The 13684-nt window shown below is 45.4% G+C and overlaps 1 protein-coding gene across 4 annotated transcripts in view; it reads left to right on the forward strand.

The window, feature by feature from the left end:
• The window catches only part of USP10 (ubiquitin specific peptidase 10), an 84773-nt gene that overhangs the window by 54927 nt on the left and 16162 nt on the right, over positions 1-13684 (forward strand). For all 4 annotated transcript variants that reach the window (XR_013530238.1, XM_035282480.3, XM_008986317.4 and 1 more), the window contains 4 exons: positions 9212-9303; positions 9849-9958; positions 10334-10389; positions 10612-10715. Coding sequence is in view for 3 of the 4 variants with exons in the window: in XM_035282480.3 (XP_035138371.1) it covers positions 9212-9303; positions 9849-9958; positions 10334-10389; positions 10612-10715 (362 nt within the window). In the remaining variant the exon portion in view is untranslated. The remainder of the gene's footprint in view (positions 1-9211; positions 9304-9848; positions 9959-10333; positions 10390-10611; positions 10716-13684) is intronic.

The raw sequence follows: 13684 nt of genomic DNA on the forward strand, positions 1-13684 counted from the left end.
GACGCCCCTCCCCCACAGAGCTGGACCTTCCTGGGTTCAGCTGTGCTTGCTGTGAAACTCTGAATCCTCAGTGCTTCCAATTGCTTTTTTTTTTGTGTGTGGGGGGGGGTGGAACCAGCCGAGCCGGATCACCTGGCTCCCTGTCTCAGAGCCTCGTCTTTTTTATTTTAGTTGAACAACTGACTCTCTCCCAGGTGTTCCAGTCACCCACTGAAAAGGCTCTGGAATCTGTGTAATTTCCCTTGCGGTGACCCACCGCGCAGGCTGAAACAGCGGCGTTGAGATTCGTGGCGCTTTTCTGCCTGGGAATCTCCCGGTCTGGCTCCCCGCTTCAGTCCCCCTTTCAATCAGCTGCATGGGTGACTCTGCCTTCCTGGAGTTCCAAACACCAACCAAAAGGGCACCCAGTCCTGCATACTTTGCAGGGAGAACCGCCACGCCAGGGCGCCGGCAAAACAGCCATGCCGGCCAAAAGAGTCGTGCTGGCGACCCGTGGGGCTCCTCCGCTGGGAATCTCCTGGTCTGTGGGCAACAATAATTCGTCTGGAAGTGTGGTGTCCACTCACTCTACGCTTTCACTGGGAGCTACAATCCTGAGCTGCCGCTAGTCCGCCCTCTTGGATCTCTCTCCGGACATTGTACTTTTCCTGGGTCTTTGCTAAGGAGCCTTGTCATATACTAGGTTAAATTGTATCAGATTTTCCACATCATACATAGAGCTATTTTGTATGTGATGTTTTGCTTTCAAAGTTATGCAACAGTGTATTTTGTTTTAACAGAATATAAATAATGCTGGGTAAGGAGAGTGCCAGGTCCCCAACAAATTGAGTTAAAATTCCAGTGAAAGAGAACTAGGAAAACCGAGCTCTTGAACAGCTCTATAAAACTTCCTTGAAGTATCTGGCAATGTCATTTATTACGAATTGTTAGTCAAAACCTGTTTATTTGATTTTGCACAGTGGTTTTATGCCTAAAAGTTGTTGGATAGAGAAACAAAGTTACTGCAGTTTGGGTCTTCTCAAATGAATTACCCTGTCCATGTTTATTTAGGTGTAAATGAAGATACAGTTACGTGCTGCCTAAGGATGTTTGAATCGATGACAGACCGTATCTATGACGATGTTTGAATCGATGACAGACCCTATCTATGATGGTGGTCCTGTAAGATGATAATGGAGCTAAGAAATGTCTAGTGCCCAGTGAGTTGTGTTACAGTTGCCTGTGGCATTCAGTACACAACACACTGTGTGGGGTTTGTGGCTTAGGAGCACTCTGCTCTGGCATATAGCCTACGTGTGTAGTTGGCTGTACCATCTAGGTATGTGATTGCACAATGACAGAATCGCCTAATGCGGCGTTTCTCAGAACGTATCTCCATCATGAAGCATGGCTGTATATCCCAAGACTGGTCTTTGCTCTGGCAGTTTATACGTCATGCATATACTTTCCCCGCCCCTTGGGGGAAATGGTTTCTCAGATGCTTTGCCCTTCCTCTTCAGACTGAAGTAGCACAGGCAGTGGTCATGTAGCATGCCCTGAGCTAAAAAGGCATGGCACCCGCTTGCAGGAACCCAGCCTTGTGGAGTGAGAGTTCTGTCCACATCTGATTCAATGTTTGTTATACATCGTTCCACTTAAAAAACGTAAGTTGATCGAAAGCCAGTGGGTCGTGGTACATTCCGGTCCCTTAGCTGGCCTCTACCTGATTAGAAGACCAAGACAGTGTGTGTTCTTCCAAATTGATAGTAATGAGGAAAAGAAATGCACTTGGAGAATGTTCTGGACAGTTAGGAAGATGACAGAAAAGCAGGCCAACAACATCAGAATGTCGATTAGGGCCAGCTGCTGAGATTGAGTTCTAGGAATCAGTTCTGCATATTCATGGATTCTAAGTGGTAACAGGACCCCTAAGTCCTAATTCTAGGAAAACAAAATTTGGTATATAAAATATGTGTAAGAATAGAATAATCACAGCCTATAATGACATAAAAGTTTACGGTGCTGGTATTGCCTTTGAGTTTACAGACCGTTTCAGCGTGCTGATTGGTGGCAAACCATGTGAGCTACCATCTACCCTGTATGTCTTTCGAAAAGTTTATAAACAACTCCTTTTTTCTCTGTGTCAGGAGATTTCATGTGAGTTAAGTTTCATTACAAAAGTGAAGTACAGGTTTCAATCTTGTGTCTTTTATGAATCATCATGGCATTTTGTGCCTTTTCACAAACATTGTTCTGGACAGCTCCACCAACTCCTGTGACAGAGATGGACCAGGGAGGCCGTCTTCTAAAGTTGCTGTCTGAACAGTTAAATAGCAAGTTATACCATCGATGAGGAATTGAAAAGAAGGTGAAATCGATAAACCAATGACAGTGACTTTGCAACGCAGGTCAGACAAAGATTCAACCTTGAAATTCCCCGCCTTGCTCATTTTGATTCTTTTAGCCTCCATAATTAGACTGCGTATCAGGCTTTAGGCTAGGAATAAAATAGTAAATGGAAATGTTGATGCTGAAAGAGGGGTTTAATCAAGTAGAACAGTGATATTAGAAATTGGAAAGTGGCATTAGTTCTGGCGTGTCCCTGAGACCTGACTTGTATAACAGTAGGATTCACTCACTCAAACATAATTCAGTCCAGTCTCAGGAGGAATTAGAATTGGCTTCACACCCCTGTTCTTTCACTATGAGGGAGAAGAGGGGCTCATGAACTTCATGAAGTGCCAGTGTCTTCTTCAGTTTCTGGTCACTGAAGTGGTTCAGGACGGAAGCCTTAATAATGCACGTGTGATGTGTTACAAAACTGGACCCTAACAGTTTTTTGAATGTTTGGATCTTAAGAGAAAATCTTTGACAATAAGTATTTAATCTCATTTCTTAAAATCATCCTTCTTGAAATGGAACTTTATGCTGGGCATGGTGGCTCACGCCTGTAATCCAAGCACTTTGGAGACCAAGGCGGGCGGATCACCCGAAGTTGTAAGTTCAAGACCAGCCTGACCAACATGGTGAAACCCTGTCTTTTTTTTTTTTTTTTTTAAATACAAATGAAATGGAACTTTGTTTTTATTTTTTTATTTTTCAGTCTGTGCTTATCCATTAAGAACTTTATTATTTTTTTTTAATTTTTATTTCTTAAGAGTTGGTCTCACTCTGTCACTCAGGCTGGAGTACTGTGGTGTGGTCATAGCTCCCTTCAGCCTCGAACTCCTGGGCTAAAGTGGTCGTCCTGCGCCAGCTTCCTGAACGGTGGGGACCGCGAGCAGGCACCGACGTGCGCACTTGGTATTTTATCTTTGTGTAGCGGCGGTCTTTGTTGCCCAGGCTGGTCTTGGAACTCTTGTACTCACATAATTTTCCTGCCAGAGCCTCCCAAAGTGTTGTAATTACAGGCGTGAGCTACCACACCAGGCCCCAAATAGAACTTCATTAATATATCCTTAATATGTCAAGATGTTTAAAGCTTGTCAAGATGTTCAGGAAGTCGGGCTAACATTTCTTCTTGAGATGCTGAAAATTGTTGATTTTCTCAGACTCTCACATCAATTAATTTGCTTTTCCCTTCTCCTTCCACCTCTGTTACCTCTTTATTTTCTAGGGGGAGATTCTGTAGCGAGCGGACCCTCTTCCTGGGAGTGGTCTGCTCATGTGTTTACATGCATGTTCCTTACCTGTTTCGGGTGAGGAGTGATCTGCAGATGAAGGAAGCGGCAGAGCCGGGCTGGGAACCTCAGTCTTCTGCTCTGTGTGTCTGGGGCCCTTGCCTTTACTGTGCTTCTTCACAGGAGCTATCGTGTATACTTTCTGGACCATGAGCTAAACGACCTTTAAAGTCTGTTGAGTCATTTCTAACAAATTTGAATGGAGTCATTTCCCATAACCAGTAACTAATGTCCAGATGTTTGATTCATCCTGTATTACTGGCTAATGAGAACTTACTGTATGCCATGCACTGTCTCGCTGGGGTAATGATTAGCCTTGCCTTGAGGGGAGTCTAAGACATAAGATCAGAAAGGAACGATGGCAGCTATTTGGAGAGAGAAAGTGATCACTGGCAGAGGAGTGTTGGGGCAGTGAACAAGGAACGGAGGCCTCTTGGGGCTCATAGGGTGGCAGCAACAGGCTGAGGACACAGAAGGCCACTAAGTCCTGTTACCTTGGATGGGGAGGGCTTTGTTTAGCAGTTGGCAGTGTGAGAGTCTTGTTTTTAAGGAGCCTCCTGTCCAGAGAAAGAGGCATACACCACTAATACCAGGTACACAGTGATGAGGTCAACTGCCATGGAGACAGTGTGGAGAATCTTGAGTGCCTTCAGTCAGTCTTACTCTGAGATTAGGATTTAGAATCATTATAAGAGAGTAATAAAAGAATGATATGATAGTTTATGAAAGACTTGGCACTAGATAACATTGTTCTAGAATAACAGAATAATCAATAAGAAAAATCAGCTGGGCGCAGTGGCTCACGCCTGTAATCCCAGCACTTTGGGAGGCTGAGGTGGGCGGATCACAAGGTCAGGAGTTTGAGAACAGCCTGGCCAGCATGGTCAAACCCCATCTCTACTAAAAATACAAAAATTAGCCAGGCATGGTGGCATGCACCTGTAGTCCCAGCTACTCGGGAGGCTGAGGGAGGAGAATTGCTTGAAGCCGGCAGGTCAAAAAAAAAAGAAATGGAGATTGTTCAGTGTGTCTTCTGTATTTTCCAAGTCTATATTTATTCTACATTTAACAACATTGTACCAGAATGGGCTTTCACAGACTGTCAAAGGCTTAAGGAGGTGGATTACATTCCCTAGCACATGTCCTGAGGGTCCATTTGTTCTGCTGTTTCAGAGGTTTTGCTCATTCTTTTTTGTAGATGTGTGTCTGTGAAATGTTGTTGCTTGCAGCTATTGAATAAACCACTAGGTGGTGCTAAAAGACTTGATTTTAATACCATGGAAGAAAAACAGTGAAACTGCTTTTTAACCTGCCTGCACCTCAAAATAAGCAAGCTGGAAGCTGGCATTCATTTAAGGGAAGGGTTGATGTGGAAACTACAGGTCTCTGTCTGACCAGTTCATGCTGTTTCACAAACGAATGCTGGAAAAAAGTCAGTTTGTAGATTTATACATCTTGTGATTGCATAGAGATTGAATGTCCAAGCCTCCAGGTCGTGCAGGTTATTCTGGGCACGTAACTCAGTTAAGAATATAAAGGGATGCCAGGTGCAGCGGCTCATGCCTGTAGTCCCAGCACTGTGACTAGCCTGGCCAGCATTGTGAAAGCCCTTCTCTACACTCTGTCTCCAAAGAAAAGGAGCTGTGCTTTTAGACAGAGCTCAGGGCAGCCAGTACTTCATTGCTCTGCACCTGCTTTCCTTTTTTTTTAGATGATGGAGTCTTACTCTGTTGCCAGGCTGGAGTGCAGTGGCATGATCTTGGCTCACCGCAACCTCTGCCTCCTGGGTTCAAGCGATTCTTCTGCCTCAGCCTCTTGAGTAGCTGGGACTACGGGCATGTGCCACCACCCGCAGCTAATTTCTGTATTTTTTACTAATAAGAGATGGGGTTTCACCATGTTGGTCAGGATGGTCTCCATCTCTTCACCTTGTGATCTGCCCACTTCGGCCTCCCAAAGTGCTGGGATTACAGGCGTGAGCCACTGCACCCCATCCTTGCTTTCCTTTTAAGAGTGGAGTTAGACTCATCATAAAGCATGTTTTTCAGTCTGCCGGAACAGGTCGGCATGGAAGGGAACTTTCAGGCAGATCTTGTATTGCCTGGCCCTGATGGTTTCCTTCATTTCCTTCTACTACCAGTGCTAAACGGGAATGAACATTTTCAAGCCCTGTCTCGCCTCTGTCTGATATCTTCACCGTAACTCTGCCCTAGAAGACCTTTCCTCCCCTATCATCAAGAAAACTGAAGTTGCTGTTTCACTCCTCCCACCCAGAAACTCTGCTGCATCTTCCTGAATCCCTAGCTCCTGGCGCCCATGATCCTGTCTCCCTCTGCAGCCAGGCTTCCGGCTGAGCAGCCTGCCTTGCTGACCCCACTCCCCCACGCTGCCGCTGCATGCTTACTGCTTCTCTCCTCTTCCAGCCCTGCACTCTGGGGACCTGTGTGTGTGTTTGTGTGATTATAAATCTGTTGAGGCTGCAGTGAGCCGTGAGTGCGCCACTGCATTCCAGCCTGGGCAACAGAGCAAGATCCTGTCTGTAAAGTAATAATAATTATAGTTGGATATGGTGGTGCACACCTGTAGTCCCCGCTACTCTGGAGGCTGAGGCACAACAATTGCTTGAGACCTGGAGGCAGAGGTTACAGTGAACCAAGATGGCGCCACTGCACTCCAGCCTGGGCGACAGAGTGAGACTTTGTCTCAAAATAATAATAAATCAGTCACTTGCTGGTCCGAGTATAGACATACTGTTTACCTTGTGTCATCTGGATACCTTTTACCAACATCTCTAAAACCGAACTCATCACCACATGAAACAAAAAATAACCTGTTTGTCCTGTTGTATTCCTCTTCTAGCTGGGTGGCACCACTGCCCGAGCCACTGATAACCTTCTAGTATCTCTGTTCTTCCTCAGCTTCCATTTGCTGTCTCCAGCCCCTCACCTTCCCAGAGGTTCTGCATCCCTTGGATGGGGCTAAGCATCCTTCCCCCACCCCCATCCCCCAACAGCCCTTCGGTTTAGCCCGAACACTGTGTGTTTGCAGCCAGGGACATACAGTCCTTCCCTTCACTGGTCTGTGAGCTCGCCTGGGGCAGGACCACCTCCCATTCATCTATGTGCCTTCATTCCCCGGTGCCCCGGGCTCAGCGAGCATTTACTCACCTGTCAGTGAAAGGCAGCATGTCTTTTAACAAAGGTTTCAGCCACTCGCTAAGGCTCGTGCATATAATCCCAGCACTCTGGGAGACCGAGGCAGGTGGATCACTTGAGCTCAGGAGTTTGAGACCAGCCTGGGCAACATGGTAAAACCCTGTCTCTACTAAAAATAGAAAAATTAGCCAGCCCTGGCGGTGCATGCCTGTAATCCCAGCTACTTGGGAGGCTGAGGCAGGAGAATCATTTGAACCTGGGACACAGGTTGCAGGTGAGCCGAGACTGCACTCCGTCCTGGGTGACAGCAAGACTCGTCTCAAAGAAAGGTTTCTATGTTAAAAAGAGAGCAGGTTTTGAGTCTTAAGGTTAGGTAAAAAAATATTGTCAGTTGATAGAAAAATGCTCTGGCAAAGGCTTGCTGGAATCATGCTGGGCTTTTTATTTGAGCAGATGTACCTTTACGTTAGGGTATTGATGGTTATTTGAAAATGCGCAGTTTTAACAGTGCAGTTATATTAATTGCTGTTCTGTGGCACACACTAGAAATGATAGACTGCTGTGATGATACGGCTTAAAGACAAGCGTAAAAATCCCCTGTGGTAGACTGTAAGCCTGTGGGGGAAAGTATCTGAAAACTTGGAGTAAAAGGGGGTTTTAAGTGGAGCCCATTATACATTGAGGAAAGGGCTCAACCTCTTGAGTCAGGGAGACCCAGGTTTACAGATCATTTCAGCTCTTACGTGACCTCAGTTTTCTCATCTGTAAAATGGGGTTAGTAACTCTCTCTTTGACAGGAGGGTTGTTATGATAATTGTGAATAATACAAAGTTTCCAGCACAGTGTCCCCCACATGACAGGGACTGTCTCTGCTGGGTGTTAATCACATGCAGACTTGGGGTTCAGTTTGTAACTGATCCATTTGTTTATTTCAAGGCCCAGTTCTGTATTCCATATAAAGAGAGAAGGGAGCTTTGCAAACTTACTCTAATTGAGCAGATTCCACAGACTCTGTAATGTTTTACTTTCGACAGAAGAGCTATGCAGACATTATTCCCTATGCTTCTTCATTTAGAAGGAGGAAGAGGACATTTACTCTTATAGGAAGGAGAGAATGAGGGTGTGTGTGTGTGTGTGTGTGTGTGTGTGTGTGTGAGTGAGAGAGAGAGACAGACAGACAGATTTGTATTTTGCAAGTTAATTTCTCCATTTGCTGTGCCTGGGATCTGCCAGTACAATGTGGTTGAGAAAAGAAACGCTCATTTTTGAGCGTTACCTTAGAGGAGCGCTAGTATCAAATGTATGCCATTTTGGTTTTTCTTTCCTAGTATACAATTTGTTTAATATACTCTATTTTAAAATGAATTTATCAGTTTTGTCGGTATATGGTAGATATGTAAATATGTGAGTTATGATTAGTGTACAATTTAAAAGTAGAGAAGATAGTGTGGATTGGCTGCAGGTGATGGAGTTCAGGCCCTGGCTGTGCTGCCTGGCTCCTGTGTGATCACAGGTAAGTCAGTTCATCTTTGGGAGCCTCAGTTTCCTTATTGGTGAAAGGGGAACAGTGGTGATACTCCTGGATGACTCAGGATTAAGTCCAGCCAATTAGCATTTGTAAATTGCGGAGAGTATGCTAAATGTGGAAGGGTTTATAAAGCATCGCCATCACCATTAGGTGATTCACAGTGGGACCGGGGGAGATGGTGTCTTGTTTTAAAGCATTTCTGATGGTTAATTCTATAAAGATGGCTTTCAGAGTGATACCCATGCAGAGGGTGAAGGTGAACCTGAGGCTAAGCAGCACGTTTTGTCAGTGGAATAGGGAATTGCAGTCTATAAAACCGTTGCTAAGTCGCGTTTCTAATGAACAGTTTAATTTGTTTGAAAGGGGCATCTTTACTCACTGAGCAGCCACGAACGCCACAGTGCTGATGTGTAGGGTTGGCCTTAGTTGCGACGCAGAGATGATTGAGGTTCGGGGTCTGCAGACACTTCTCCGCGTAGTGTCGGAAAGGCCTTGCTGCTGATGAGACACACCCGTCCAACCGTGTTCCAGGAAGAAAGGGTGTCTCTCAGCTCTGTTTTCTAATAGTGATACCGTTTAAAGATTTTTTTGTTTCTCATTAAAATAGGTAGCTCTCATGTTCCCTAGTTATATTCCCCCGGGAAGATGAAGAACTATTTCTGTTTGTGGGAAAATACTATTTAAAAAGAAGTTTAATTTTAATTAGTATACATGAAGGTGAATGAAGCTTTAATAGTGGGCGTTTTCTTTGGATATGTGCTTTATTGAAGGGATTTTAAATGCTCTCCCAGAGGAGAGCATATGAAACGATCTAAATGTCTTTTACCAGATGTCATTAATTTCTTAACTATGCTTCTTCATTCTTTCAGAGTTACTGGAGAATGTAACCCTGATCCATAAACCAGTGTCACTGCAACCCCGTGGGCTGATCAATAAAGGGAACTGGTGCTACATTAACGCTGTATCCTTCCTGGAGGCTGTCCGCGAGACCGGCCTGCTGCAGTGCTGTCTCCTTTGGGTGCATTTGACTTAGCTCAGCTTCCCCGGGCCATCTGGCCCTAAATGGGAATCCCCAAGCCGGGTCTGTTACTTGGTTGCCCACCTTGTTTATCAACAGGGTGATTCCTGACCCCAGTCCGTCTCCCGCTAAGAAAGAGGATATGTGGGGATGTGAATGAGGGCTCCGGGCGAGCTTGCGCTCATCACAATGGTCACAGATAATACGGCCACTTACGACTGGAAATTTGGTTTTAATGGACTGAACTATGTCGGTTAAGCCAAGTTCTTGAAGATAAACGACTGACTGCTTCACTGCTCCTTTGTGGCCCTCACAGGAGAGTTATCCTCGTGATAATTTGGTCTGTCCCTTTTTGTGGTTCCATCTCTAAGCGGTTCAGCATCCTTGGCTTGCTTAGGTTTCTAAAGATGTTCTTGTGCTTAATGTGCCTTTAGGGAATTTGGTGCATCTGTTTCATTTCCTTTACGCTTCCTTACTGCGCTGTTCAGACCCTGCAGGCGCTGGTGGCTTGCCCTCCGATGTATCACCTGATGAAGTCCATTCCTCTCTATTCCAAAGTGCAAAGGCCTTGTACGTCGACACCCATGATAGACAGCTTGTAAGTAAGGTGGTGGGAGATGGGCTAAGTGGTGGGGTTTTTATTTCCCCTCTGGTAATTAGAGTTGAAATAGTTTAGTTAAAAAAAAAAATACCGTTTATGATTTTATATGGATTTTAACCAGAAAATGGAATTGGAGCATTGTTGATCTATGTTCTTCAGATTCAGTAGAAAATATTTTAGTGTTTACCAGCTTATATCACTTAAAATAGAGTGAGAATTTCTATAGAAGAGACTTGAGTTCACTAGCTGGTAGCATTGTTACCTCAAATCTACTAGGTTCCTATAGCTGATATTCTCCTTAACCATCAAAGCTCTTTAGTAAAAGTTTTATTTTAAAAACTGCACTATTGAACATTTTCTCCCCGTGTTTAGTGTCCGGCTGATGAATGAGTTTACTAACATGCCAGTACCTCCGAAACCCCGACAAGGTTAGTAGGAAACTTTTGTTGATGGCTATTGCATATTGGGAGTCATGGAAAAGGATGGCTTAAATTTGGGAGATTCATCCTTATTGGGAAGAAAATGTCTTTCCACTTACGCTGTTCTCAGCGTTCAGCCAGGTGGGAGGTGGGGGGTTTTGATGATGTTGCTTTTTCATGGTTTAGGACTTCATTGTAGTTAGAAAAATCTGTGTCCTGTTTCCGTTGCAGCTCTTGGAGATAAAATGGCGAGGGATATTCGCCCTGGAGCTGCCTTTGAGCCCACGTATATTTACAGACTCCTGACAGTTAACAAGTCAAGCCTGTCTGAAAAGGTTTGAGACTTCTCTAAGTAGCTAGTATCAAGTGTCACCTTTTGTTCCCGTGATTGTGTGGTAACTGTTACTCGATATTCGCCGTCTGTCTCCAGCACTATAAGTACACGTGGGTTTGTAATAGGGTCCACTGCTCGGATGAATTGAAGTGTGTCTCAGCTCAGCTCTCATCATCTGACCTCGCTCAGATAACTTCTGTGGCGCACCAAGCACTGTTCTTGGTACTTTACATACATTCACTTAGTTGACTCTGTGAGTAAGGGATGATTATGATCTACTTGTTACAGTTAAGAGAAGTGAAGCCACTGGCTGAGGTCATAGAGCTAATGTACCTGGCAGAGCCCAGCTTTCAAGACAAGCTGCGTTAGCCACTGCACTGTATGCCGTTGGGGTGGAGTGGAGTGCGTTGGGCCTGGAATGGTGGCAGTGTTCAGAAGAGCTGATGTCTTCACCATGCTTACAGGCTTAAGTAGCTTTCTGATATACTCGATTCCTTTATGTACAATTTTTTTTAAATAATATATTTTGTTACTAAAGGCATGGGACCAAGGGGCGCCCTTCTAAAAGGCCCGGGGGCTACTGAGAGTGAATTGGGCCATGCTTAGCACAGTTAACTGGAGAAACTGAATCCATTTCTTTCTTCCCTATTTGTGAAGAATCGGTACAAGCAGTCGAAATGATGCTTAGCGAAATGGATTCAGAGAGAAAAGTAGTTGAGAAAATGCCAGTTAAGTAGAGGTCACTTGAAGTGTCATTGTGTTGAAGAGTGAACGTCCGGAGCATCATAGCAGGACACCACCAGGGGCAGCAGAGAGTTTTAAACTTTTTAAATGCTCACAATGCAGCTTTTGGTATTGGCTTGGAATTTGCATTTCCCAAGTAATGGGAACACGGTGTTAGGGATGCAGAAATGGGGTAAAGGACGCCCTCTGCCCTCGGTGAGGGAATGAGACTAACTCAAATGAGTCGTCAACAAGAGAAGTACAAAGATCGACAGTATAGAGATGCCTTAGAAGCCAGAGGGGGCCGCCCAGCTCAAGAGGAGGCAGAGACAAAGTGGGTGCTCAGGAACCCCTCTAGGATCGTGCACAGAGATAATGCTGTGAATAAAAGCATCTTTTTATGGTTACATTGGCATGGGATATGTTGGGAGATAACGTGAGCTTGGCTGATTCACTGGAAAAACTCAGAAAATGCAGAAGCTGATTTATGACAGCATAAGCATGCAGAGTCAGGAAGGGAAAGGATGGATGAGGCAGGGCCTAGAGGAAACCTCCAGACACCCCCCCCCACCCCAAGCCCCGCTGCAGCCACAAGGCTGCACCTCACTCCTCTAGCACCAGACTGTGACAGCAGCGCGCATGTGAAATGCCGCCACCAGGGGAGCTCATTACAGACTCAGTGTCCAGGGTTTTTAATGAGGGCTGGTCTCGTAGGTACCCTCTGCCTAGCTTGAACCAAAAGTCCAAACTCTCCGAAGGAAAACAAGTGTTCGGCAGAAAGCATGTTGCTTGCACAAACAGTTTAGGCAGAATCCCGTATCAGATGATGGAATGACGGGAACCTTTCTGAAATGCAAGTTCCCAGGCACCAGACAAAAAGTTCAACCTTGCAAGCAGGCCTGCTGCGGGAGTCTTCAGCACACTGTGGCTGTGCCGGTGTTTGCCCTTTTCTCCACACCTGCAGAGCGTGCGCTCACACCAGCAGATGCTGTCCGTGTCTACTGTTTGAAGAGGGCAAGTCAGCTTGAATGCCGTTTCCTAGATGCTTCAGACAGAACAATTTGCGAGTCCTTGGAATATAGGCAGTTGTGCTGTGAAGGGTGAAATATGAGCTGCTGCTGATGAGTAACAGAATCAAACACTCCTGATGTGGGATTATAAAACTCTCGGGGGACTCATCTGTGAATGATTTTGCTGATGTACGTGTGAGACAGCTAAAGTGTTAAATCAGTGGAGATTTTGCACATACAGTTTCTTCCTTTCCCATGTAGTTGTCCATCATCAGAGACAGAAGCAGACCTACCAGACTGCTTACCTGGCTGCTCAGATGGTAACCCTTGCAGTTGAACAGTGAACTGGCCCTGGATGCCTAGTTCTTCACCTTCTGTTTCATTTACCCAAGACAGAATATTTTTTAAGTAACTTTTTTTGTGACAAAGGTACTGTGGCCAGGCATGGTAGCTCACAGTTTTAATCCCACCACTGCGGGAGGCCAAGGCAGGGGGTCGCCTGAGGTCAGGAGTTTGAGACCAGCCTGGCCAACATTGTGAAACCCCATCTGTACTAAAAATACAAAAATTAGCCAGACATCCTGGCACAAAATCCTGTAGTTCCAGGTATTTGGGAGGCTGAGGCAGGAAAATCTGTTGAATCCGGGTGGTAGGGGTTCCAGTGAGCCGAGGTCGCACCACTGCACTCCAACCTGGGTGACAGAGTAAGACTTTATCTCAAAAAAAAAAAAAAAGAGAAGGCTGGGTGCAGTGGCTCACGCCTGTAATCCCAGCATTTTGGGAGGCTGAGGCTGGTGGATGGTGGATTGCCTGAGGTCGGGAGCCTGAGACCGGCCTGACCAATATGGAGAAACCCATCTCTACTAAAAATATAAAAATTAGCCGGGTGTAGTGGTGCATGCCTGTAATCCCAGCTGCTCGGGAGGCTGAGGCAGGAGAATTGCTTGAACCCAGGAAGGTGGAGGTTGTGGTCATCTGAGATCATGCCATTGCACTCCAGCCTGGGCAAGAAGAGTGAAACTGCCTCTAGATTATAAAAGTGGGGTGGGGGTAATGTATATTTATTGAAGAAAATTTCAAAAATATAAAGTATAATAAAAACCCTCATTAGTCCACCCATTTAGAGATAGGTATTTAATCTGTGTCTCCTTTTCCTCCCACTCTTGGGATTTCAGCTGTCCAAGGAAAAGCCGTGTGGTCATGTTACTGTTGGGAAATACCTTACCTCTTCCCTTTC

The sequence above is a fragment of the Callithrix jacchus genome, chromosome 20, assembly GCF_049354715.1.
Source record: "Callithrix jacchus isolate 240 chromosome 20, calJac240_pri, whole genome shotgun sequence".
Taxonomy (NCBI): domain Eukaryota; kingdom Metazoa; phylum Chordata; class Mammalia; order Primates; family Cebidae; genus Callithrix; species Callithrix jacchus.